The following is a 26,342-nucleotide window of genomic DNA, read 5'->3' as shown; positions in this document are numbered from 1 at the left end:
ATACCGGAATACATTCGTGCCACTGTTGATCTCAGATGTTGCTGAAACCTTTCTAAGAAAATCTTTTGCTTCTTAAATAATTTCCAGAAGACTTACTTTCAGACTTTATTTTCAGACTTACTTTCTTACTCTCATGATATGTTTCCAATGCTTGCTGCTGTTGACAGCTGGGAAAGCAATTTTGTTTGCTTTTAGAATTAGAGTAAGTTTCATGTATCCTCACTTGCAGTGCAAGTAGATACTAATTTTAACAAGTTGTGATATTCAAATCTTTTGTATATTTGTATACTTTTTTATGGCAGGTAAAGAAAGTTATTGTTTATTTGGGTAGAGATAAAACAATGCAACTACTAGAAGAGCTGGTGAGTGAACTTCAGCTTACAGATCCTGTCAGTTCAGGAGTCACCCATATGGATAATCCACCATATTACCGCATTACATCCAGTTACAAAATCCCCTCTGTCACTTCAGGTAAGAATTTACTAACTTAACTAACTTAAACTAGTATTATTGTCAGTTATAAACATGCTGCTATCAATCAATTATACTACTGGAGTTCATCTATAAATATTCAACAGGAGTGCAACATTCTGCTTCTAAAAATAAAGTAAAAAATTCGTTTTACACGATCTGAGTTCTTATTAAAGAGTGTCTGATAGGTTCATATAGAACAGGTTTGTCTTAATATATGTATCAGACTTGTCTATGTTCAGGCCTTGCACTGTTTACCCTCACTGTATGACTTTTATGTCTATTCAGTCAAACAACTGGGAAAATGTATATAATTTTAAATCCATTCAGTTGTTAAATTTCAAGTTCTGTTATAGATACAAGCTGCACGATCTTAAATTGTTTCAAGAGGATTTAAGTACACTTACTTAGGAGAATTTATTTAGAAATAATTAACAATTAGAAATAGATCAGTCATCAAAAGAACACAAACCCACTGAGAATACCAGAAGTGTCTACCTCATACTTCAATCCCAGAACACACTGAGAAATCTAGGGAAAAGCTGTCTTGTTTTGGTGCAGCGTCTTTCAAAGTGAGCCACAAAAGACATTGGTGTGGGGAGGGTATCTAAGCAAGGACTTAACTTTTGTGCTGCAAACTGTCAATATTATGAAGCAGCATGGACCCATCACATGGGGATTTTCTGGATCACAAAGTGAATGCGTTGGCACTTGTTCTTGAAGGTGTTTAAAAATATGATAAAAATTCCATGGCTCTTACACTTAGTGCAACTTGGAATAGCAAAGGCTGTGAAGGGGGCACGAAATTGTTTCCAATTGTGGTCATCAATTCAGTGTGATGCTTATAAATTTCTCTTAAAAGGAAATTGATAAAAGCTTTACTGTAGGCTATTAGGTTTTAATCCTTAATCTGTTTGTGGTTTGACTTAACTGCATACTCAAAGTCCAACTACATTTTACAGATTACGATGAGGTGTGGCATACAGGGAAGGAAGAAATAGGTCTCTAGGTTCTGTTTCAAAAACTGACCTTTCTACTTAATTTAAATTGAAGACTCAGAGATTCCTGGAATGGATTATTTTTAGTTTTTCCAGTTAGTGAAATTATGGTAGCAGCTCACGATCTTTTACTACATATGAAAGTAATTTGTATAGCTCAGTTTGTATTTGTGCCAGTCACTGTGGAGTAAACCTGATTAAGGCTTTTGGCAAGGACAAGTAAATAAGGGTCGTCATGTAATGCTTAAGACTACTTTTCTTTTTATTGACCAACTTTTTTCTTTGAATATAATTCACAGGTACCACTTCTAGTAGCAATACGATGGTAGCTCCCACAGATGGCAACTCTGATAGTAAACACATAAAAGACAGTATCGAAGAGAAGTAAGTGTCTCCTCAAAGAGCAGTTATTAGTTGAATTACAGGAATTCCTGATAGGTACTATACTTGCATCTCAGTGGCTCCAGGTATGCTTACGTTGCAGGAATTACAGGCCAGTTTTAATCAGCAGAACTGGAATACTGTTTGGGATTAACAGTAGCAGTCTCAAATGTAGTTTGAACTCAAAAAACTGTAGAGGAAACATGCTCTTACACAGTCCAGTGTAAGAGTAGCTAATTTAGGCATCAACAACAGTATAGCTGTAGCAATAAAATGCCTGGTCCCATAATTTATTCAGTTTCCTCTACAGAGGAGTATGAACAGAAATATAATTTATATATTGGATAATCTCTCTGAATCCCCTTAGCTAATGTTGCTAGAGGAGATGTGTCTTATACAGTGGAGATCCTTTGACATCATGTTGATTGTCCTTGTAAGATGAATTGTTTTTTGCGTAACATTTTGGGTGAAATACAGTTTTACTGAGATACCCTGACTGATGTTTGTCACAGAATATCAGTTACTAGTGCTGCTTTTTTTGTACCTACAGTTACGGGCATCTAGACATCTACAGCGGGTTGAACAGTAACTTAAACCGCCAGCACCACAGACTAGAATCTCGCTACAGCAGCAGTTCTGGAGGATCATATGAAGAGGAAAAAAGTAACACTTTTTATTTTAAAATACTTCTATGAATAGAAAACCAAATTTTCTCAAGTTAATACTTCTGCTGTAGGTTGTGGAACGTAACAAAAAGGGCATTATCAGTGGTTTTTTGCATAATCCTGTTTAAAAAGAGTTTTTACCTCCCTCCATCCTAGTACTACTATTGAAGTCTGGCATGTATTTGATTAGGATAAAGTTTACAAGGAAGTTAATATGCTTTCTTCCTTCACTTGTCCTCTGGAATAAGTCGTGAACGTCTTCCCAAATTAAATTATTTTACTTTATTTCCCTTGACAGTTAGGCAGACGAAACAGAGAGAGATTAGCAGGAGGAAGATGAGATTAAAAAAAAGGTGATGGAAAAGAAGTTTTAAAAAAAAAAGAAGAAAAGTAGAAGTAATTGTTCTTTAAAATTATAGCATTCCTTGGCCTGTTTAAAAAAAAATGGGTACAAAACTTTCTCAGAAGCCATATCAAAAGAAAATATAGCAAGGGAAAAGGGTCTCATTATGTAGGTTTAATTTTCAAGCTTGTTTTGAAAATGTGTTTTCGGTTATTTTATATGATTTCTGTTTTGTTTTTTTCTGAGACGCAGTGGTAAGGATAGAGGTAAAAATGTCTCCATTATATTTATGGAGATATTTTTTTAACAGAGGCTTGTTAACTGTGGCTACTTTTGTACCAATGCCTAAGATACAAAATCATCATGACAATGCTAGGAAAAGCTAAACATAACAGGTCATCAGGCAAAAATGAGGAAAATGGTCAGACAGTAAATGATGCATTACATTAGTGGGTTCTGTATACTTGGTCAGAGTACTTGTTTGACTGAAACTCTTGTTTCAGCTAAGAGGTTGTTACTAATTAAAATGACTTTGTACTTTAACCCTGCATGGGATAATGAGATATATTTCACTCTGATCCAGATCATTAGAGTGCTCCCACAGGCTGTCTTCTTAGCTTTGATTCAATTTTTGTTGAGTTGATTTTGCTGCGAGTTAAGTTGTTTGAGCATGTTACAGTTTCCTTACTTTTCTTGTCCTCCTGAACAACAAGATGTAAATTTCTGTTTTAAGCTTTAGATGTCAGTCTGGAACACAGCAAGTTCCATGCTCTATTGAAGCAACGAGCGTCCATTAGGATCTCCTTAGGCACTCCTTAATGACTGACTCTGTGCAGACTATGAAGGTTAGAGTGAATATGTGGTTCTTAGTACCTCTTTCAAGAAGGTAAAACCTAATGTCTGTTACAGAGCTTGTTGTAAAGACTGGGCATCCTAATGCAGAATCTGCTAAACCTTGGGTCAGTAACCTTCTGGGCAGCCAGGTGTTTACTGCTGCTCAGATAGGCAATGGGCCAGTTATCACAGCTGTGGTCATTTTCATTTTTGTTTGCTATTTGTGGTAGCAACGCTGAGTATCCTGAAGCAGAAGGTATCTCACATCTTCCATCACTAAGAAGTTTGTCACTTCCGGTGGAGAAGGTGATAATGAGCTAATACACGTGTGAACATGTGAGACTTCTGCAGCTATACTTCCAAAAGGACAGCTGCTAGAATCACTGAAACACTGAACTGTTGAGGCAGTTTCCTTACTTGTTTCTATCCTTGACTGATTGTTATGAAGTCCAAAACATTTCCTTTAAAAGCAGAAAAGTATCTTGGATGTCTAACACAGTATATTGTCATACCAAATAGCTGTTTTTCCTCCAATTTTGAAGCTTGTTTCATCAAAAACTAAATGTCTTTTTGTGTTTTCTTGACAAATTTACTGATTTTCTGAGCGGTAACTTTTGTAAAGCAGTGGGATTGGGCTATGCTGTTGTAAAAGTGCCAGTTTCTGAGTTACCCCATGTATCAGGCTGACGTTATCTGACATGTAGGTTTTTACTATCTGGCATGGTGGGTTTTTACTAGCAAGACGTATGAGGAGGTGCTCTTGAGAAGCACTTCCTTAGGCTATAGTGGAATGCTCTTCAAAAGTGAGTTCAGTATGATCTAAGGTGCCAGCCTTGACTAACTCCCTATCTGATGTGAGGTTTGAAATTCAAGGAAATTACATTAGATCACTTTACCTTTTTTTCATCTTTTTTACAAACCTGTTCAACAAAATCTTACTCTGATATGGGTGTGTCTTCTGTAGAATCATCCTTATGCTGAAAGAAATAACCACTTTTTTTTTTTAAACTCTGTCCAACTACTACTGTTTACAGCTGGTTTACCTTTCCCTGTCCCCTATCTCAGCTTTTCAAGAATTTAAAAATATTTCTTTAGAAGGCTATATGATATGGAAATTTGTATTTTATGTATATTTCTGGTTTAATTTTCTGTTGTGTTAGGTGATTCAATGCCTCTCTATTCAAACTGGCGGTTGAAGGTGATGGAGCACAATCAAGGAGAGCCTCTACCTTTCCCACCTTCTGGAGGTTGCTGGTCACCATTGGTGGATTATTTGCCTGAAACTTCTCCTCCAGGCATGTCACTTCACAGGTAACTATTTTGACAAAGCTTATGGCAATTCATTGTGTTTTAATTTGTGTTGCACAAATAGAGTAATTTGAAGATAGCAGATTAAAAGACAGTAGATAGTACATTTGTTTTCTGTGAGTTTACTTACAGGTCTAGCAATTTAAGGTTACTCAGTATTTTAATTTGGAGGATGGAGGTTTTTCTATCTTAGTTATGAGTGTTCATCTTTTGTAACACAACTTAATGAATCTTTATAGACTTAAGAATGAATACAGGCTAGAAGCATATGAAGCTCTTTGCAGCTCTTCATAAAGTTCATGTTACATTCTTCTAACTAATTTATTTTTGTTTGTTTTAGATGCAACATAGCAGTGATTCTTTTGACGGACTTGATAGTTGACCACAGTGTAAAGGTGGAATGGGGAGGATATTTGTATCTTTTGCTTCATGCAATTTTTCTAGGTAACTAACTTCTTACAGAAATATGTATAGTAACTTAGGAATTCTTAGCTGTTCTTTTTGATATTTAAATTAATATTTGCCATTGTATTGAAATCTCATTACTTTGATAATATTTACAGTATATTTAAGAATTCAATTAAATATCTTTCAGAGTGATTAGTATGAATAAAGATTTTTTTGGAGTTGTTTAAAGGCACTTTCTGTTGGATTTACTTTTACCTCTTTCTCCTTGTAGGCACAGTAAAATTCAATTTTTTTCTTTCTATTTCCATGTGTAGTTATTTTCATACAGAGCACAGATTAAGTTCTTACTGAAAATCACTCTGTACTTTAACCCTGCATGGGACTATCATATATTTTTTGATCTGATCACTATACAGTTCGTTAAACTGTATGCTCTTGTTTCTATATTGAAGCACTGAAAAAACATTGGTTAGTGAATTATATATCTATTATTTGGTAAAGTATAACAGACCAGTTTTAATACTGCAATTTTTTAAATAATATAATTCAGTGTGCCCTTTGAATATAATAAAGCCTTGCTATTTTCCTTTTGTGTTAGGTTTTGACCACTGTCACCCTGAAGTCTATGAGCATTGTAAACGACTACTTTTACATCTACTGATAGTGATGGGATCTGGCAGTAATGTCCAGTCTGTTGCTTCTGTCCTACTCAGAAACAGAGAGTTCAATGAGTCCAGGGTGCTTACTGTCAAGCAAACTACCCATTTAGATTATACTTTCACAGGTATGCTTTTGATTTATTATGTCTTGCTTGTTAAAATGACATGGGAAGTTATCTCTTTTTCCAGGCATTATTAAAAATTCTCTTATTTGTAGTATCTTCCTGAGCCCTTGGCATTAAAATATATTTCTTTGGATTTTAATGAAGTCAAAATGAATACAGGTCACATTAGCACTTTGTGCCCAGTCATCAAAGTAGGGAGCACAGTTGAATGATTAAATAGTAGTGGAAACCAAAGAGGGAGCTCTATGTTTTGTATCTTTAGTGCAGCAGTTTTTGCGATGCCCTTGAAATTAAAAAACAAGAAAGTACACTCCTTACTTTTTTATAGCAACTTGAATTTTTTCATTTTTGTCAGCTGTAATTGCATTGTTTATTGGTTACCAGAATACTTTTTTGCCATACTACCTTCTAATGTTCACATTAACATTACAATATTGTAATTATACAGAACACTATATGTTTTCTATGTATCTCTTTATGAAGGGAATGTTTTAATGATGAGAGCCTATTGTAGTTTCTAAAGAAATCTAAATAATTCTTTTTTTTCTGAAATGTAGTATTTCATATTATTTCAGTAGGTGGCAGCATATTGCCACACAATTGTTCATTCTCTTTTGTTCACATTTGAAGTGGTTTTATTACTAACCAAAAATACTCATCTGATTTGTGAATTTGGGTTTTGTAGCAGTGAGGAATTAAAAAGTGTATAGTGGAAGAACTCCTTTATGTGAATCTGTTTGGCAGAACTTCATTGGTGCATCTGTACAGTGATGTATACAAACCATTTCCTTCATAATATTTGCAGTTTTGGGTAAAACTGTCTAATTGTGACACGATATTCTGCTATTACTAAAACTAAAATGTCTGATAGAAACTACAATAAGGTCAGCATCAAACATTTCCAACTGGTGATTAAGATAAGGTGTTTAGAGATATGCGTGCCTAGCACAAGGCATGGGTCTTAACAAAAAAATTATCTGCTCATTATTAGGAAGTAAGTTTCTATAATTTGTTTAAACTTATTGAGTTGAGATGCCTCAGAAGCTGATGAGCTGTCATATTACTAGTACAAAATCAAACATAATACAGTGGTTTTAAACAGGCAATTCCCTATTAAAAGTCATGTAAGTCAAGTGAAGACTTCTCATATAGCAGACTTGTTGATTTAATTGAAATTACTGCATACATTAATTTTTTCTCTTTAAATTATTCTCATTACATTTGCTAAGTCAGTGATTTTTTTAGAGGGCTGTTTTTTCTTTTGATATGTTTAATATTAACTGTCAACTTAAAAGCTCATAATTACCTTGTTTTTATTTCAGCAGGTGTTCATGATTTTATACCTGATTACCAGCCCTCCCCAATGACAGACTCAGGGCTTAGTTCAAGTTCTACCTCTTCTAGCATCAGTTTAGGAAATACAAGTGCTGCCATTTCTCAACTGCACACCACAATCCTCAACGAGGTTGACATTTCAGTAGAGCAGGATGAAAAAGTGAAAACTCTAATAGAATTTATTACCTCAAGGTAAGATATCAATTTTCATTTTTGTCATGACATGTATTTTGTGGAAAAATGGCAAACCCCTTACTATTTAGCATCATACTGTCTAATTCTGTTTCTGTTTTATCACCAGTAAGTGATTTTATGTAATACAGCTCTAACTTTCCATCACTTCCTGAGAATTTTGTCTTAACTTCTTGTATATTTGTGTAATATTGGGCAGTTGTCAAACTTCTTTCCTATTCATGTCTGCAGTTCTAGATGGTTTCTTTGACATGGCAGGTAGTAGATTCTCTTGCAGTTAACCTTAAAGTTCAAATTTAATTTAAGTACTATTAATGACAAAGGCTATGTTTTATGTTCTGTTTACTCTCTTTTTATATTTTTAGGAAAAGAGGCCCATTGTGGAATCATGAAGATGTTTCGGCCAAGAACCCTAGTATAAAGAGTGCTGAACAGTTAACTGTGTTCTTAAAGCATGTGGTATCTATATTTAAACAGTCTAACTCAGGTATGTTGGAAAACAAGTCAGTGCATGATCGAATGTCCAAGTCTGCAAACTAAATAAATATTTTTTAATGCATGTAAACATACAGGTTATCTATAAAATAACTGTAAGTAATTGCTTACTGCTTCTAAAAAATATATATTTTTAATGTGTTGCACATTTCAGTTCATGTATCTGTTATGACAGATTTAAATCTAATCTTTTAGGAATGAGATAAAATATCTTCTTAATTTGTTGTGAACACATAATATTCAAGTCATAAATGCTTTATTCTCTGAAAGTCTTTCAGTATTAAGTATACAAGTTTATTTCCCTGTAAAGATTTTTGAAACTAATACTGCTTGAGAGAAATGTAGAGGATATGAGGGTATTTTAAAGTTAGGAATGACTTTGGCAATTTACTCTTCAGTAAATTCAAGTGGATTTGTTTTTTTATAAAGCAGCGTTGCTTGAGTATTTATTTGCTTTTGTAGGAGGATATCAGTTGGAACGCCGTCTCAGTGAAGTTGCTTTGCAAACTGCGCTTTCATGCTCCTCTCGACATTATGCTGGGAGGTCCTTTCAGATTTTCAGGGCTCTGAAGCAGCCTCTCACGCCATCTACACTTTCTGATGTTCTCTCCAGACTAGTAGAAACTGTTGGCGATGCTGGAGAAGAAGCTCAGGTACTTGAAATTTTCCCTCCATTTTATTAGAAAGCTTAGTCAGCGTGAAGGGCATACTTGCATTACTAGTATTTAATAGCAGCAAAATATGAAAGCATTATTTTATTCAGTTGCTTTTTATGTTTAAATATTTCAAATGTCAAAACAGTTTTAATCGTGATTCTTTCTGAATTTTCACCTAATTAGCTGAGGAAATGATGAGTTGTGCACATTCTCCTCTACAGCAATAGGAATTTTCAGAGGGTTTAATCGTCTCTTTTCTGAAAACACCTTCTCCTTCATTGTTGGAGAATACTGAGATCAACCATATAGAAAATAATTTAGGTTTTCTTTAATGAAGAACTTAACCTGAAAAAGTGTTAACAATCATTCAACTTAGTGTCCTTGTACATCCAAAGAGTGGATCTGATCTTCTAATTCTGCAAAATGAGTGTCTAAATGACTCCATCCTTCAGTTCATCTTTAAAAATAATGCAAACCAGAATGAATTTGGTGAATACTTAAAAATAAATGGAAGTTTTTCCTTATCTTGGAGCTGTGCTGCTAATTCGAGTCTCATCAGGACTGTGTTCTAATTGAAACATGAAATAATTTAGTTACTGATACTGGTTTTTTTTTTTATTTTTATATTATTACTCAGTAGATTTTCTGTGATATTCCTTGTGCATACTGCATGATTTATAATGGCTTGTGGCTTTCCCCAGGGTTTTGTCATAGAGCTGCTTTTGACTTTAGAGTCTGCTATTGATACATTGGCTGAAACCATGAAGCATTATGATCTGCTTTCTGCCCTTTCTCAGTAAGTTCTTTTATTAATCAAGCTACATTATGCTTATTTATACATTTGAATTACTAAAAATCTGTATTAAAAATGTAATTAAATGTTTTCTTGTTTTCTTTGCAGAATAGTTGTATCCATATAGTGAAATTGCTTGCTCTTGTATGTTTTTATTATTCTGCCCCAAACAAAACTTCTAGATTTCCTGAAAAGGATCTTTGCTACCTTTCCAATTCACCCTCTTGGGTCCAATTTAATTTTACAGAATAGGTATTCCAGGTGCTCCTCATGGCTCAGTTCTTAAATGTGTGGTCAGTTCTTCTGAAGCTTCTCAAAAATATAGGCACTGCAAATACTGGTCTGTCTTAGACCTCAATTTTGTTGTCCATATATGAGAAGTGTAGTTGAACAGTCTGAGTCATTTGTGTGTCTCATCACAGTTGGGAGTGATTAACTCAATGGCTTTTTATCGAACTGAAAAATATCCCTGAATGTACAGACATCTATTCTTTGTTTGACTTCCTTGCAAAGTTTTTGAAAATGTTGAAATTTCTTGGAATATATTCAATTTCTCAGTATGAGAACTGGAAGGTGTTGGTTTTCCTAAGTCAGATACTTCAAATATATGGTAGTAAGCAAATTCCTTCATTTCTCTACTTTTATCGCATCTATAAGTAAGTTGGGATGCTAGCTCATCACTTACAGGTAATCTTTTACATGCTATAGGCTAATTTTTCTGATTTTGCTGTGATTTTTTTGTGTTCTGGGATTGTAACAAATAGATTAGGTAGAAGAGACAACAGGATGCTACAGTCTTGTCCTTATGTTGTAAGGATATTTTAATAATAGATACAGAAGTTTTGTGTTTACATATATTATAATACTCCTATGGTGATGAAGCAGAATATTCACTGCATGTGTATGTGATTAGTGTAACGTGTTTTTTCTTTCTTTCTTTTTACTAAACTGTATGTTATTTAAGTATTTCGCATGGAATAATATGTAATATTGATTTTTATTTTAGAACCTCATACCACGATTCTGTAATGGGAAACAAGTATGCAGCTAATAGGAAAAGCACTGGACAGATAAATCTAAGCACAAGTCCCATTAGTAGTGGCAGTTGTTTGGGATACTACAGCAATACAAGGAGTAATTCCTTGAGACTGAATTTAATCAGTGAACGGAGAGGCGACCGGCGACGGAGCAACACGCTGGATATAATGGATGGAAGGATAAATCATGGTGGAAGTTTGGCCAGGACTAGAAGCCTTTCCTCCCTGAGAGAGGGAGGAATGTATGATGTGCAGCCCACTACTGACCCTGTCAACTTGATGGCCACTATATTTTGGATTGCAGCTTCGTTGCTGGAGTCAGACTATGAGTATGAATACCTTTTGGCTCTCAAGCTACTCAACAAGCTTCTTATTCACATGCCTCTGGATAAATCAGAGAGTCGGGAAAAGATAGAAAAGGTGCAGAATAAACTGAAATGGAATAACTTTCCAGGCCTTCAGCAGCTTTTCCTGAAAGGCTTTACTTCAGCATCAACACAAGAAATGACTGTTCATCTCCTCAGTAAACTCATCACAATCTCCCGGCATGCTTTGGTGGATCCTTCTCAGTTAGCAGGTATCTTTTGCAAATATGTAATAAAAAACCTTTTTTTCATCAAATTAAGTGGAATCAAAATCAGTAGTAATTAGGCATTTGCCTTAAAGAAAGACTTCAGTTAAATGTTTTTTGCAGTTGTCGATATTAACACTGCTGGATAGTGGGAATACATTACAGACCATGATTGTCTGAGAAGAAAGATTTCACGTAAACTTTATGTATTGGCTATTGCTTACAAGTGAGTTTCAAGAGTGGTGTATTATTTTTCATGATCTTGTGCTATCTCAATTAGTACTGTTTACACGTTTTTATAAACAATGTGACTAGTTCCTAAAACTATCCAGTTTCATGGTAGTTTTGCTTAATTGGTCCAGTGATGAGTTTATTTTTGTACCTAACACAGACACATCTACATATATGTTCTTCATAGATACACACTTAGATATGTGTATATATAGTTTATAGGTTTATGTGAATGTATGTTTCATGCTGTAAGGGTTTTAAATACCGGATAACTCCACATTAAATTAAGTAATATTAAAAATCTTTAGGGCTCATATAACTGTGTTTATGTACGTGTTTAGGATTTCCCCTAAACATCTTGTGCCTGCTTCCTCATCTGATACAACATTTTGATAACCCAACACAGTTTTGTAAAGAAACAGCTGACAGGATAGCAAAGGTATGTAACATGATGCTTGGAAAAGTACCCAGGAGGTTATACCAGTGTTGTTTCTGCTTTGGGTTTTTATTTTTTGGCTCTGTTTATGTAATACTTCTACATGATTCTAATAGTAATATAAATAACTATGAAATGTTATTTTTTGAAGATGTGATCCAACCCTAATTTATATAGCTGGACATCATACCAACCCCTGAGTTTCTGTTTGCCAATGAAAAAACACATTTAGCTTATCTATAAAATTTAGATTTCAAGAAAAAATTTTCTTATTGATGATATCAGTTACTTTTTCTCACTTGTCCGATTTTTCCATTTGTCATTTAAAATGTAAACATAATCACATTTTAAGCATTAATTTATTTCCTAATTTACTTATGAGAAGGAAGTGATCCTCACCTTTCGGATTAGTAGATGGAGAAGACTAGGTTTTGTGTTCTTTCTGTTACTTGTACACAGTGATTAATCCTGAAATATTTCTGAACTGTAGTGGCTGTTACAGCAGTACATGGTGCAGACCAGCAGTCACCAGCCAGGATGGTGTTGCACTGGCCTGACAATCTGCCTTTTAAGGAAGAGTGTGGAAAGGGGAATAAGAAAGTGCTGTCTGGAATAGGAGATGCCTCTGGCTGCCCAGACTGTCATATGTGAACCCCTAAGCTGTGCACAAGCTATCTCAAAGGAATACATGCCTGATGCAAATCCACACATTACTGATGTCCCTGAAATACTTGTGTTACTAAAGCTAGGGATACTAATTGAGGTGTGTTTGGTATGATTAATAGATAAACTTGGAACATGGATGCCACAGTACCAAAATTTAACAGAAACCGTTAGTCATGCTTGTGTGATTAGTTCTATTTCAGTTATTAGAAAATGGAGTGAAATCTGGGAAAAGTGCATAATGACTTGTGAATGATTGGATTAAAAAAATTATAATTTCTAATATGATTAAATATATTTTTGCTTTTCAGGTTTGTGCTGAGGAGAAGTCACCAACTCTTGCCAATCTGGCTCATATGATGAGTTTATACAGTACACACAGTTACTCCAGAGACTGTTCTAACTGGATTAATGTAGTGTGTAGATATTTGCATGACTCTTTCTCAGATGCCACATTTAACCTCATAACTTATCTTGCAGAGGTAAATTTTTAATAAAAGTGTATCTCATGTTGACAATTTCTTGCCATTTCCTTACTTTTTATGATTCTGAATACTGGGGGGAATAAAGTACATCTTCCATAATGGGAAAATAATACTAAAATGTTCTAGGATGGAAAAGGAATGACTACTGCCATTTTGGAGTGCAGTAATTTAAATGTAACTTGCAGTGATAATTCCTCTAATCTAATGAAAGAGCTCCTTTTGTGATAGGAGTGTTTGGTAATAGTAATTTGTGTTCTGTACTACATGAATATACACTGTCTTGGCTTTTGCAAAATATGCTTAATGCACATTTTAAGAGACCTTTTTTAGCCAAGTGCACATTTAAAGATGTCTCTATCACAATCTAAAAAAAATAATTGCAAAGTTCAATTGTAAGTATTGCATAATATATAAAAGATCATTTAAATTACTGAAATCACTGTATAATTCTGCCAGCTGTTCATACAGGAAAGCTGTTATTACCTTTAAAAAGTACCTTGTGTGAAAAGCTTGTAGAGCTTGTCCTTGAAGTGTATAATTTCAAACTGATGAAGATATTTTTAAAATATTTGTTCATTCTTACGAATGACTTTATATGTACTTCTTTTGTTCATAAAACTGTGTTAACCAACCTTCTTAAAGATGTAGCTGCAATTGTTTTTCCTACAATTTTAAGGTTTCAAATTTGTATGAACACTTCTATTTAGTGAGAAGTGTTTTATTGTTAGGTGCTTTAGATCTGTGCTAAGAAATATGTCAAAATTTAGTGAGAAAATTAATCAGGACAAAAACCATTGTTCTATTGCATTACTGGTTTTTAATGCTAAAACAAAGGTTTGAAAAACAGGAAGTGGTACATTTCAGTTTCTTGGAGGGGAAAATAAATGTGTGTGGAAGTTAGCTATAGTTTAATGTTTGCTTTCATTTTTTGTTACCATTAAAAGCCCTAATTAAATTTTGTGTTTTATAAAACTTTTTTAGCTGTTAGAGAAAGGGTTATCCAGTATGCAACAGTCCTTGCTGCAGATCATTTACAGTCTTCTGAGTCATATTGACCTATCCACAGCACCAGTGAAGCAATTTAATTTGGAAATCATAAAAGTTATTGGTAAATATGTTCAGGTAGGTACTCTGAAGAACTGTAAAAGGCTTTTCTGCTTATTATCAAAGTGGTATCAAAATTACGCTTGAATTTTGGGCAGAATTTATTTCAGATATAAAAATAGTTGTTTGAAGTAGGATTTCATAGGGTTTTTTTTCCTATGTAGTTTATTCACTGGATGCTTATGTATTGTCCAGTGTGATTTGCATCATGTGGGACAAGTTATCTGGTTGAATGTGCATCTGTTCACAGATACAGGCTACTCCTCATATGCAGTTAAAGGAGATGATCCTTCAACTACTAAAATATAAGGAAATGTTTACTGCTAAGTTGCACAAATGTTTTATTTATGTGTATCTGTTTTAAAAAGAAAGTTTTATGGTTAAATGCATATTTAAACCACTTTCAGTAATACATCTGTGAGGAACGTTAAGGTGCACCTTAACAAAATTGAGTGCATTTTTTGTTAGATGAAGTCCCCAAAAGATGAACCATAGTGTTTTGCCCAAGGTAATTTGAGCCTTTGTACATGGAACACAAATTCACTGAAAATCTGCTTCACAGAAGAAAGTCTAGCATCTTGCTGAAAGATTTTATAAAAATGCCTGGAGCATAAAACCATTTCAGTGCACAACATTCTCTTTTTTTTATCCCCTCCTTTTCTTTTTTCTCTGAATTCCATTATTGCCAAATGTATTTCAGTCAAATGGTTTAATGATAATTAACCAGGAAGAGTAGTGGTCCCTGGATGTTTTGTTACTGATGGATATGTGCTTTAGATATTGTGCTCCTGTCAGAGTACATTAGGCAAAATGGAATGATTAGCGTTAACTATAGTTTTTATGGCCTGGCAGCTGCTTGCTTTACCTCTGACCTTTATCTGAGCTTTCTGTGCAAGCCCACACTGCCATGGAGTGTAATCTTAATTAGAAGATGTAAGCTTTCAAAAGAATGGTACTAGCGAAAAAATATTCCAGAGAAGTTACCTTAACTCAGGCTCCACCTCTCATATTCTCATGTTTTTTCCCTGGCTTTTTTTAAGCACTCCATTGGTTTGATGGCGTAAATGTTTTCACTTTTGATTTGTAAATGTTTTCACTTTTTTAAGATCTTTTATATTTCCTCATGATTTCAAGCACAAAATAGTTTTGTTTGTTTCAAAATCAGTTCACTCTATCCATAATGTAAAATAATTAAAGATACCAAGAAGTGGAAGTTTTTAAATACTATCATTTTTATCTCCTGGGGCATGAAGGGCAGATACTTCAGGCAGTGGTAAAAACCAGTGTAACTACAGGGACTGAGGGACATGGGACGGAGTCTGGTGTGGCTGGCATCGTGACCTGGAGCTAATGAGCCTGCCTGGCTGGCCCTGACCACCCACATGGGATGGCTTGGTACCTTGCCACTGCTTTCCTGGCACTTCAAGGTCTGAAGCTTCCCACCTGTGCTAGCACCTTTAGCCACGTGTAAAGGATCACAGGTTTTGATTTGAGGATTCTTGCAAAATCCTACTGTACATGAAAGTTGCTGTCTTGGTTGAAGTGATTGTTTTGTGATTTGTGTATGTTCTCTTTAGAGTCCATATTGGAAGGAAGCCCTTAATATTTTGAAACTGGTAGTGTCTCGATCTGCAAGCCTTGTTGTGCCTAATGATATTCCGAAGTCTTATGGAGGCGACATAGGTTCTCCTGAAATCTCTTTCACAAAAATTTTTAATAATGTCTCGAAGGAGCTACCTGGGAAGACCTTAGATTTTCATTTTGATATATCAGAGGTAATTATTACATTTAAATAACAACACAGTAATGACTTGCTGTTGCAAACTCAGGTGTTATTTTCTGTTAGCCTTCTATGTTTACATGTTTTAAAACAAGTATAAGTTGTAAGAGTGGCAGAGGTTGAAATTTTTCATACTTGTAATTAGAGTCATACTGGAAGATAAACTTTGAATTCTTTTATGTTGCGTTTTTGCCTTTTCTCCCTTTTGAATGTCTGGAGAGTTAATTACTAGAAGTCAATAAGATTATTCTCAAGGGTATTTCAGCTATGTCAGAGAGCAGAATAATGCAGATGGCTGCTACTTGCAGCTGAACATTGCAGGCTTTCAACAAATGAAGGGTTGTGCATTCAAGGACTGAGAGGATTAAAACCCTGTACAGTTTTGGCATGACTTTGGAAGGGGGAGGAAATATAGAAGAGAGAGTAGGATACAAAATACAGGAAACTCAATGTGAGAGGGACACAACTGGAGAAAAACCTCCTGTGGTTAAAAACATCACCCCTACCCCTTATAAGGGTTCAGTAGAACTGAGAATAATACAGCTGATACTTATTCTGTGTCTGAAAAGGGGAGTGGCCAAGTGACTGCAGTGTAATATAGAGTTGTGAAAATCACAGAAACTTTAGAAGTGATCAGAAGTAAGGGCTTCTGATTGAAACTAACCCCAGATAATGATTGGAGATACAGATGTCTTAGGAGCATTACTTGAATTGGTAAGTAAATTCACTACTGGAAGTTTCAGTGCATGCAGATAACTGAAAGACAAGAAAACCGAGAGACAAGATGAATTCCCACAGAGTTCACTGGAATAGCATTTGCTGTTGAAAGAGCTGAATTTGATCTTTGTTTTTTCAGAAGTGTGCATGTGTTTGTGATGTTGCTGGTCTGTGAAAACAATTGTTAATGGCAGGGAATGATGCTATAGAGAAGCTTTGCATATTTTAAACTTGGAACACAGTTGGTTTTAAAGTGTGCTTAAAAATACAGTTTGATCCTCAGCATAAAATGTGCATAATTCGAAAATACACAAGTGGGCAGAATGGCAGCTTGCTGCGTAGGGTACAAATATTCAGCTTTGTATTCCCCAGTGTATTGAGGCTCAGTGGATTAGACATGGGCTTTACAGAATGCTTACAAACAGGACAAGCCCTCCTACATTTTATGTAATGCTAAATTCTAAAATCAAGTATGTATTCTTTACTAATATAGATTTGAATTTTAAGAAAGTGTTTGTTGCCTTTGCTAGACACCAATTATTGGGAATAAGTATGGTGATCAACACAGCGCAGCTGGTAGAAACGGGAAGCCAAAAGTCATTGCTGTCACCCGGAGCACTTCTTCAACTTCTTCAGGCTCCAATTCAAATGCACTAGTTCCTGTCAGCTGGAAGAGACCACAGCTATCTCAGGTACATTGTGTCTCAAACACTTTATACATATATTGGAGACAGTGTTTATGAATGTATTAAAAAAAACCTACTGAAGTGTATTGTGTCTTAATAAACCAGTAAATGAATACAGCATAAACTAAAAGCTAATACTGGCAAAAAGAAAAAATTTTAAGATTCTTTTTAGAGGATGTCAGCATGCACTGTGACTAGGTAAAAATGCAAATGTCATACTTATGTGATTGCCTTTGGTATATTTTTCAGAGAAGGACTAGGGAGAAGCTAATGAATGTACTTTCTCTGTGTGGTCCAGAATCTGGTCTTCCCAAGAATCCTTCAGTAAGTGGTGATGGTGATTTGTTTTGGTTTTTAAACTCAAGTAGTGGAATGCTATTGCATTTTTAAGTATTGGTGAAGTTGTGAACAGCAGGTTTTGACAAACTAGTTTCGGTTCAGCAGTTCACAAATCCAATTGAAAAATTAGAGATGGAATCATAAGTAATGAATTACTGTTACTCCTCAAGAAGTCCAGTGGGCATGGTTCTTTATTAACCAGACTTCAAAACACTATTTAATTGCAGCCAAAACTAATGTTGCTGTCTCAGTGACTTTAGGTCAGTCTTCTTGGGAGAGGGCTATATGTTTTGCCCTGGTATTATCAGTATAGTTGTACTTGTACTGGCTGCCTGTAATGCCATTAAATGGCAGGAAGCAGGATACCTGACTTTAGGAGTTAGAGAAACTGGAAGGTTTTATTTCTATTTTTTATCTTATGTGCAGGTTGTGTTTTCTTCTAATGAAGACTTGGACGTTGGAGATCAACAAACTAGTCTAATTTCAGCAACAGAAGAAGTGATTCAAGAGGAGGAAGTGGCTGTAGAAGACAATACCAGTGAACAACAATTTGGAGTTTTTAAAGACTTTGACTTTTTAGATGTTGAATTGGAAGATGCAGAGGTGAGACCTTGGGGTTTCTTCTGTATATTTCCATTTGAGAACATTTTAAAAATAAGGTTGTGTTGGTGCAATTCTAAGGAATTGGTAGCTCTACTAACTAATCCAATTCAGAAGAATTTATGACATCATTGAGCTTATCTAGATAAAGAAACCTGTGTCACAAACTTTGGAGTGTTAAGTTGTTGCAAATTGTTGGATGGTTTCTGGGGGAAGAGATGAGATTTTTTGGGGGGAGTTAAGTGAAAGAAAGTGCAGTGATATGACAGTACAAGCCAATTACAGCATGAACACCTGGGTATCATACAGTAGAAAACTTAATTATGGAACAATATGTTAAGAAAATGGCATAATTTTTGTTTCTCATATGTTTCTGGATTTTGAAAACATGACAAGGCTTTCAAAGTGACAAACTGTATGATACACTATCTCATCATATATGACTGACTTGCTCTCTATAATTGCTTGCACTGACTTTTACATTATATCTGGTTTATTGAAGTTCTTACAGTTCCTCCATTTATCCTCCTGTCAAAAAGAGAGGGGGGAAGTAAAACAAAATTAATTCTCAAGTATTGAGAAATAGTAAGGATTCTGTTAACAATTGTTACTTGCTTCAGACAAGAATTTGCTGAAGCTTAAAAAAGTCAAATGCTTTGTAGTTTCTTGCTGTGGTTTCATTAGTCTATGCAAAATACTGAATTAGAATGGAGACCCTTGCTGGTCATGAGTCCACAAGCTACTAAGAATATCTGCCTGTCTATTCTTCTCCTGATTTATCTAGCCCTTTTTACAAAATCCTGGGTTTTTTCCCCCTAATACTTTGGTTTGATCTCACTTTCCTCCTGCTTCGTGTGTATTGCCTCACTGCAGCTAATATTTGTACCTTCTAGGGAAAGTACAGGCTCATTATGGTCTATTGCATAGATGTAACCACACACTACACAGAAACAATTTCCTGTATTTAATACAAGTAGTCAAAGCAGTTCAAAATTGATACTCAGTAGTAGTAAAACATTATTTTAATACTAGATAGGATTTTGCAGGTAGGATGCCAAAAGTTGGAAACTTGCCAAACCAAGTTAACCTTTAACTTCATTTTCTGTGTTATTTTAATAGCAGATCATAATTAAGAAAAAACTGTTTCTTTCTTATTACTTACCTGAATGAAACATGTAGTACTATACTCGGAAAAAATGTAAAAGCACAGATTGTACATATGTAGGGCCTTCCATATAAATTGTGCACTTGATATAAGAGCTCTGCCTAGTTTTGCACCAAAAATATAGAATATTCTTTATTGATAATAATTAAATGTCAACAGTATGAACTGGGGCTTTTCCATTAAAATCTGAGTAATATTCAAGTTGAACTTTAGTGGTTCAGCCTGCAGTAGTAGTACTTTGTTGTAGTTGGAATTCTTTTGCTTTGCCATAACTTTTCATCTTTTTTTTTTTGAGCAAAAGAAATCACTAAGAGAGAAAGAGACTACAAAATATTTAGTTTGCTTTACATATTTAATGCATCATAATGATCTCCTAAGTCACCACAAGATACTCTGTTGGGGCAGTTTTGGAGCCACATTTGGGGCTAGATGTGGTGTTTTAGTAACTGTCTGTAGACTGGTGAACTTCACCGGGTTTTCCATATTACTTAGATGAATTGTTGAAGGTTGACAAAATGTGTGAGAAAATCAAAGATTATTATTGTACTTGAGAATTAAAACAGCTATGTCTTAAAGTTATGGATTTCACTTAGCATGGTGGTTATTTGAAACCCAGATACCTTAGCTTTAAAATGTGCCAAGAGAATGGATCCAGCTATTGGTGTCCAGGTGCACTTTATAAAACTGACACAAAGTAGCTAGTAAAACAGTTAATGATAACATCGTCCTTTCTACACCGTGTATATAATTAATGTTGGTGGTGCTTTGTCAGTTGGATGTGGTCAGTATAGATTCATGTGTGTTAGTGAAAGAATTCCATCAATGTTTGTTGAAACAGTTGCTTTACATGTTACGCTAGAGAAAATGTATCATGAGCATGCTGGTTTTAGTGTTTTGTCATCAGTTTGTTTATTTTTTTAATCAATCTCTCATTAGAAAGAGACATTAAATACTAGCTTTTTGACTAAAGCTTTTTTTCAGAGCTTGAATCAGTCTTTTACTGTTGGCAAATCTTATGTAATAAAACATTTTTCCCTGGTTCTAGAGTATCTTTCAGTGTTTGTCCTCGTTCTTTCTAATTATATGTGTTTTCCTTTTTGCTAACCAGGAGCTGCAGGTAAGTTGCAGCCTGGTGCCCTGGCTTGTTCATCTCTTGTTGTCTGTGATGTGTTTGTTTTTCTAGTCAGATTATAAAATCAATACTGGTATAGTTCTAGATTATATACTGAGTTACTTTCCAAGAAGATATTAAAAAGATTTCTACTTAATTTGCCATATATTTTAATTTATTTATAAACATTTTAAAAGGTATTTAAAATTTTAATAAAATTAAAGGGCTGATTGAAACTCTGTTCATAACGCATTCAGTACTTGTGTTCTCTCTGTTGCATTTGTGTATTAATTTAATTATGTTGAAATTCCTACATACATATGTATGCAAACTTTTTTATTACAGGGTGAAAGCATGGACAACTTCAACTGGGGCGTTCGTAGGCGCTCTCTTGACAGCATTGACAAAGGAGACACACCGTCCCTTCAGGAATGTCAGTACTCCGGTAGCACACCGAGCTTGAACTTGACCAACCAGGAAGATACTGATGAGTCTTCAGAAGAAGAAGCAGCACTGACTGCAAGTCAGATACTGTCTCGTTCACAGATGGTAAGTTATTTTTGGATGTGGCACTTAGTGCCATGGTCTAGTAACCACGGCAGTGTTGGATCAAGGGTTGGACTGGATGATCTCAGAGGTCCTTTCCAACCCGGCTGAGAACTTAAGCTTTCCCCTTGCACTTTCAATGGATGAGTGTGGCTCACACTTTCAGACTAAGTGACATAATAAGGAACTAAATTAATGTGGCTAAGCTTCTTTTTCATAACAACATCAGTGAAGGAAAAATGTTATGTTACCACATTGGTGGTACATAACAAATTTATCATTCTAGTATAACATTCATTTTCTTAATGTTTTTACACTTACTATTAATACTGTCTATACACTTACTATTACTTTACACTTACTATTTTTGTTTAAATATAAGCACAAAATTGCATGTGTTATATAGTAAGGTTGTGTCTTTGCAGATTCCTAGCTCAAAAAAAACCCCAAAATGCTAAATAAGGTCAAGAGATTTAAGTGGTCATGTGGAGGTCTAACTTGTGTTTAACCACAGAGATTGCTAATTTAATTACAGATTTTGAAGCCTGTGTACTTATAAATGAGGAAAATTAAGAATGCTGGCCTCTCAGAAATCTCTATTCATTATATAAATGAATTTATGAGAAAATTGACTTGATGGGGAGCAGCTTGATGGATATGTTGGTTTTCAGACTTTAGGCAAAGTTTGTATTAATGTTGCCCCCAATAAAGTGCTCTGCTTCAGTGGTTTTGGTCTAGCATTTAACCAGTGCCAGAAACCTATAAGAACAAGAAGGGAAATAATTTTCCTTAACAGAAAAACTTCTTTTCAGAGTTAGATGTTACAGAAATGCATGTGATGCTTGTAATGGTTTTAGTGTAAAGCTTTTAAATTCATAATATGTAAATAAATTCAGATAGTTAATGATACTGAAACAGCCTATTTTAAAACTAATGCATTTTCCCCCTGTAATTTATATGTTTACTGTAAAGAATTTCATGTTTTTTTATTTTCTGTCTTAGTTAATCAGTGATTCTGCCATAGATGAAGCAGTATCAGATCATGCTGGTTTATCACTTCAGTCTCAAGATTCCACTAGCAGTGTGGGAACAGAAGAGGTGCTTCAAATCAGAACTGAGACCCCAAGTTTGGAGGCTTCTTCTCTAGATAACTCTAGCAACCAGCTGCCTGAGGTGGGGAGAAATGTGGGCTGGTGCATGGCTGATTTGGGCTCCTTCTAGTTCTAGTAGCAACTTCAGCTTTCTTTTCAACTGAATTTTCATCTGTTACACTGATTAGTTGATTTGCTTTTAATATTTCTAACCTGTTGGCATGTTCTTACAAAATGTTTCCTCAGTATGAAGACTACTTGAATGGACTGAGGGAACTTACCACAGGTTAAAAATATTATTGAAGGCGCTGATCATGATCATTTCATGGTGCAGAATGAAATAGGCTAATATTCAAGATGCTTTTACTTGATATGGTTGAAATCCTTCTTGAGCAACATTTTCTTTCAAACACCTTTTTATTTCCCTTCCCCCCTGCCCCCCCCCTTTTTTTTTTTTGCTTTCTTTGGGTTAATGTGATTGGTGCTATATGGGAATAAAACCTCAGGCCAGCTGTGTTAGGAGTTGGTTCCATTAAATAATCCTTTAAAAAGGACTACAGATGCTAGTGGTGTACTTTTTCGGAAAGGCCCATGTGGACTCAGACAGTTTTCAAGCTAATGGCGGCCTGCAAATCTGTGAGTACTTCAGTTTATTGTTTTTAAAACTTTGGAATAATTTAAAATTTAAAAAAACACCCCTAATTTAAAATAAAACTCTCACCTGCTACAATTTTTGTAGAATTTGAGGTGGTTTGGTTTAGATGGACTTTCTATCTCTTCTGTTAAAATTATTTATGCTACTAGCAATCATATTTTTATTTGGATAAGCATTGCTAATCCCATCTTTAACAATACATGCAGTTTGATTGAGTTTTCCAGAAAATTAAGCCATTCCTATGTGTATTTGACTAACCAGTGCACTGTTTACACTTGACTCTTCAGCTAACCTGGTGTAAACTGTCTACTGACTAGTTCAAGTGACTGGGGTTTCTAAACAAAGGTTTGTAGTTTACCTGCTCACTACCTAGAAAAATCACTTACTGATAGACACACCACAGATGCAGCTAATATTTAATGAAGAAAACTGTAAGAACAAAAGATGTATTTGGAGTACAATAAAGGGAAAGTGGCTGGTTTCCTGTGATAAAATCCTCACCTTTAAAGGTGTAATATTTTGACTTTCATAAAGTGCTTTTCCCCACATTTTTTCATATTTTCTCATTATGATTACTTATGTGCTTTTTTATGAAGCGTTTTATTACATTGCAGTTGATAAGTTGTCTCAACTGTAGTAGAATACCTGTGCTTAGATTGTCCAACAAATTGTCGCTTCGTAGGCTTGTCTACAACGTGCATTGTTGATCCAATGGAATTTTAGGTGGGCAAGAACACTTAATCTGGATGATTTTTTCCACATAGGACAGATGTTTTAGTTTAAGATTTCAAAAGCAAGAAGCAGTATATAAGGTGGAATTTTATAGGACAAAATTAACCACAATAGAACTTGTCTTCTCCATTATTTGCTTGTGGTACATTCTCAGCTGTAACTCGTTTTTACATTTTCATACTTCTTTCCAAGACTGCCCATGCCCTTAGGATTCATCATTCTTCTGCAGTTCCGTTTGTAAAATCACTGTATTTCTATAATCCAGGTGAAAATATTCACACAAATATTAACTAGTAGTTTGCATATTTTCAAAAAGTGTACCCCTCATATGTACATCTACCAGTCGTGACCAGTGCAGGTCTGTATCCTGTGTTAACATCTATAACAGAAATGGACCATTGGTTCAATCCAAATTACTTTGCTGTGGTTTTGTAAAAGTGTTCTGCATTCCTGTGTGTCTTAGCTGCTCAGGAGGACAAAATGGCTGTTCTGTGCAATAAAATTCGAAATTTAACAAAAGAGGCGTTAGAAGTGAAGTCACTAGCTGTGTCAAATGACAGCAGTGTCACGTCAAGGAGTACCACAGTGGAAGTGAGATGGTTAGGATCACTGTGCAAGAAAATGATATCATTCTTTTCAAAGCTGAATTGTCTTTTCTAATACATGTACAGTTATTTATTCTGTCAGAGGATCTGTTTTGATTGATGAAAACCACAAAATGATGTCTCTGCTTAGAGGCTGACCAAAGGTTTGTTGACCAGCTTTGGATATACCAGTAAAGGAAGATCAGCACTCTAAGAATGAAAATATGCGATAATTTGTGCCTTTAGGAAATAGCAAGTGTTACTTTTATTCCACAGAGAAATCCAATAAAAAGTTTCAGATGAATTCAGCATAAATTAAATAAATCTAAATTCCTCTGTTAAACATAGTGATGCTAATGAATATGATAATGCTATTGAAGGAAGAGGGAAGGGAGAAAGGGTCATTCTGATATTACCTACCTGAGTTTAATCATCCTCTCTCTGTAACTGCCAGTGATTGAAAGCCTACATTTAGAGATTCAGGGTTAAACCGTTAAGCTACCCATATTTGAAGTAATGTAAAAATAATAAAAACAGTGGAATGTCCCTTTTCCATTGTTCATCTACTACACTGTTGATCGGTAGTTATGCTTTAGAAACTTGTTAAAATGGAGAGTGGAAAGGACAAGAAATGTTCTGTACTCGTCATAGACTCCAAAGGCAAGCACGAGGCAGTCATTTTGATCCTTACCTAGAAAAGTAAAATATGAAAGTCTTGATTGTGTTTGATGTCAGTGTTTGAGGCTGTTTGCTTATTTTTATGTCAGTATTCTCTTAGCAGATTTAAATGAGTGCATTTGAGAGGTTGTATTTGCTCTGAATAAGTCACATTCTAAGATATTAATGTTTACCAGTTATAAGCATTACAAGTAGACTGCCTGTCTTTGTTCAAGTAAAACTCTGTGAACAAGGCAAAGAGCTGAACAGTTAAAGTATAAACCCTGAGACATGCTCAGTTGGTTGGTGCATGGTGCCAGTAACACCCAGGTCATGGGTTTGAGTCCTGTATGGGCCATTTACTTAAGAGTTGGACTTGATGATCCTTCCAACTCAGAATATTCTGTGATAAATGGATATTTGCAAACAATTTTTAGAATACATAAGCCCTGACAATAAAATTAATAAAAGTATGTGTGATTCACAGGAAGGCAGTTCAGCAGTAAGGGATGAACAGGTTAGCACTGCTAGCGAAGACACTGGGTCATATCTGCTACACGAACAACAAGACTGTCTGGTCTGTCACGAATCTCTGGAGTTGGAAGAGCCCCCAGAACTGGTAGAGGCAGCAGCTCCTGAAAGCTATTCCGAATCTGTCTGTGAAGAGGATGTCACTCTTGCTTTGAAAGAGCTAGATGAGAGATGTGAAGAAGAAGAAGCTGACTTCTCTGGTTTGTCTAGGTAAGATTAATATTGGTTATAAGTAACAGAAATTACATGTTATCGGTGCATGAATCAAGGAAAGTAGGCTTTCTTATGGTGTGGAGTTTTCCATTAATCTCCATAATACAAGAATATAAAATGATGGTTTGCATATCCATACTAATTGGTTGATTCGTTTTGCCTCAGTACTTTGCTCAACAGTTGTTTCTGGTACAGATAAAACAACTGTGCGGGAAAACACAAGAATTCTTGAGTAAAAGAAATCTAGCACTTTTCATCGTCATCAACGGTTTAGAAATGCGAAAAGAGGTCAGAGGGTGTTTTGGACCATTTTCTTGGCAGGCAGTAGCTGCAAGCAGTATAACATGGAAAAGCCCTTGAACTGCTCTGACTTATGGCACCACCCAAAGACAGGGGAAAATGTAAATTTTTTATTTTTTTTTTTTTTTTTTAGAATCAAAGCTTCTGTAGAAATCGGATCAGTTTGTCTTTGAATTTGCCCAGGGTTTATTTTCATTGTTAAGATTAATCGGTCTCTTGTGTATTTCTAAAACATTTTAAAGTAAAATAACATTTTTCCATTTTAATATAAAGAGGAAAAGTTAAAATTAGTCCTAGCTGGTTGAGTTGTATTTAAAAGGAAACTGTAAGTTCCTTGAAGGTAACAGTCTAAGAAGGAGGGAAAACAAATAAGAAACCCCAAATAAACAAATAAAAACTCCAAACAAAAACTGCAAACCAAAATAAACAGAAAAAAATCCAAATT

The 26,342-nt window shown here is 35.0% G+C and overlaps 1 protein-coding gene across 9 annotated transcripts in view; it reads left to right on the top strand.

Moving 5' to 3' along the window:
- The window catches only part of FRYL (FRY like transcription coactivator), a 135,817-nt gene that overhangs the window by 90,771 nt on the left and 18,704 nt on the right, over nucleotides 1–26,342 (top strand). For 4 of the 9 annotated variants that reach the window (XM_039385072.1, XM_039385062.1, XM_027717713.2 and 1 more), the window contains 22 exons: nucleotides 303–471; nucleotides 1,769–1,853; nucleotides 2,401–2,513; nucleotides 4,853–5,003; nucleotides 5,341–5,444; nucleotides 6,007–6,192; nucleotides 7,515–7,719; nucleotides 8,085–8,206; nucleotides 8,677–8,867; nucleotides 9,572–9,666; nucleotides 10,670–11,277; nucleotides 11,844–11,941; nucleotides 12,913–13,083; nucleotides 14,068–14,208; nucleotides 15,768–15,965; nucleotides 17,218–17,379; nucleotides 17,623–17,697; nucleotides 18,139–18,315; nucleotides 20,586–20,594; nucleotides 20,934–21,137; nucleotides 22,137–22,307; nucleotides 25,341–25,594. In XM_039385072.1, coding sequence (XP_039241006.1) covers nucleotides 303–471; nucleotides 1,769–1,853; nucleotides 2,401–2,513; nucleotides 4,853–5,003; nucleotides 5,341–5,444; nucleotides 6,007–6,192; nucleotides 7,515–7,719; nucleotides 8,085–8,206; nucleotides 8,677–8,867; nucleotides 9,572–9,666; nucleotides 10,670–11,277; nucleotides 11,844–11,941; nucleotides 12,913–13,083; nucleotides 14,068–14,208; nucleotides 15,768–15,965; nucleotides 17,218–17,379; nucleotides 17,623–17,697; nucleotides 18,139–18,315; nucleotides 20,586–20,594; nucleotides 20,934–21,137; nucleotides 22,137–22,307; nucleotides 25,341–25,594 — 3,689 coding nt within the window. The remainder of the gene's footprint in view (nucleotides 1–302; nucleotides 472–1,768; nucleotides 1,854–2,400; nucleotides 2,514–4,852; nucleotides 5,004–5,340; nucleotides 5,445–6,006; nucleotides 6,193–7,514; nucleotides 7,720–8,084; nucleotides 8,207–8,676; nucleotides 8,868–9,571; nucleotides 9,667–10,669; nucleotides 11,278–11,843; nucleotides 11,942–12,912; nucleotides 13,084–14,067; nucleotides 14,209–15,767; nucleotides 15,966–17,217; nucleotides 17,380–17,622; nucleotides 17,698–18,138; nucleotides 18,316–20,585; nucleotides 20,595–20,933; nucleotides 21,138–22,136; nucleotides 22,308–25,340; nucleotides 25,595–26,342) is intronic. The other 5 variants (XM_039385082.1, XM_039385076.1, XM_039385069.1 and 2 more) reach the window with 3 other exon arrangements.

This window comes from Pipra filicauda, unplaced genomic scaffold (genome assembly GCF_003945595.2).
Source record: "Pipra filicauda isolate LSUMZ 115617 unplaced genomic scaffold, ASM394559v2 scaffold116_size3395265_pilon, whole genome shotgun sequence".
Classification (NCBI taxonomy): domain Eukaryota; kingdom Metazoa; phylum Chordata; class Aves; order Passeriformes; family Pipridae; genus Pipra; species Pipra filicauda.
The sequence above is the reverse complement of the archived record's forward strand: the minus strand, read 5'-3'. Positions and strand labels throughout refer to the sequence as shown.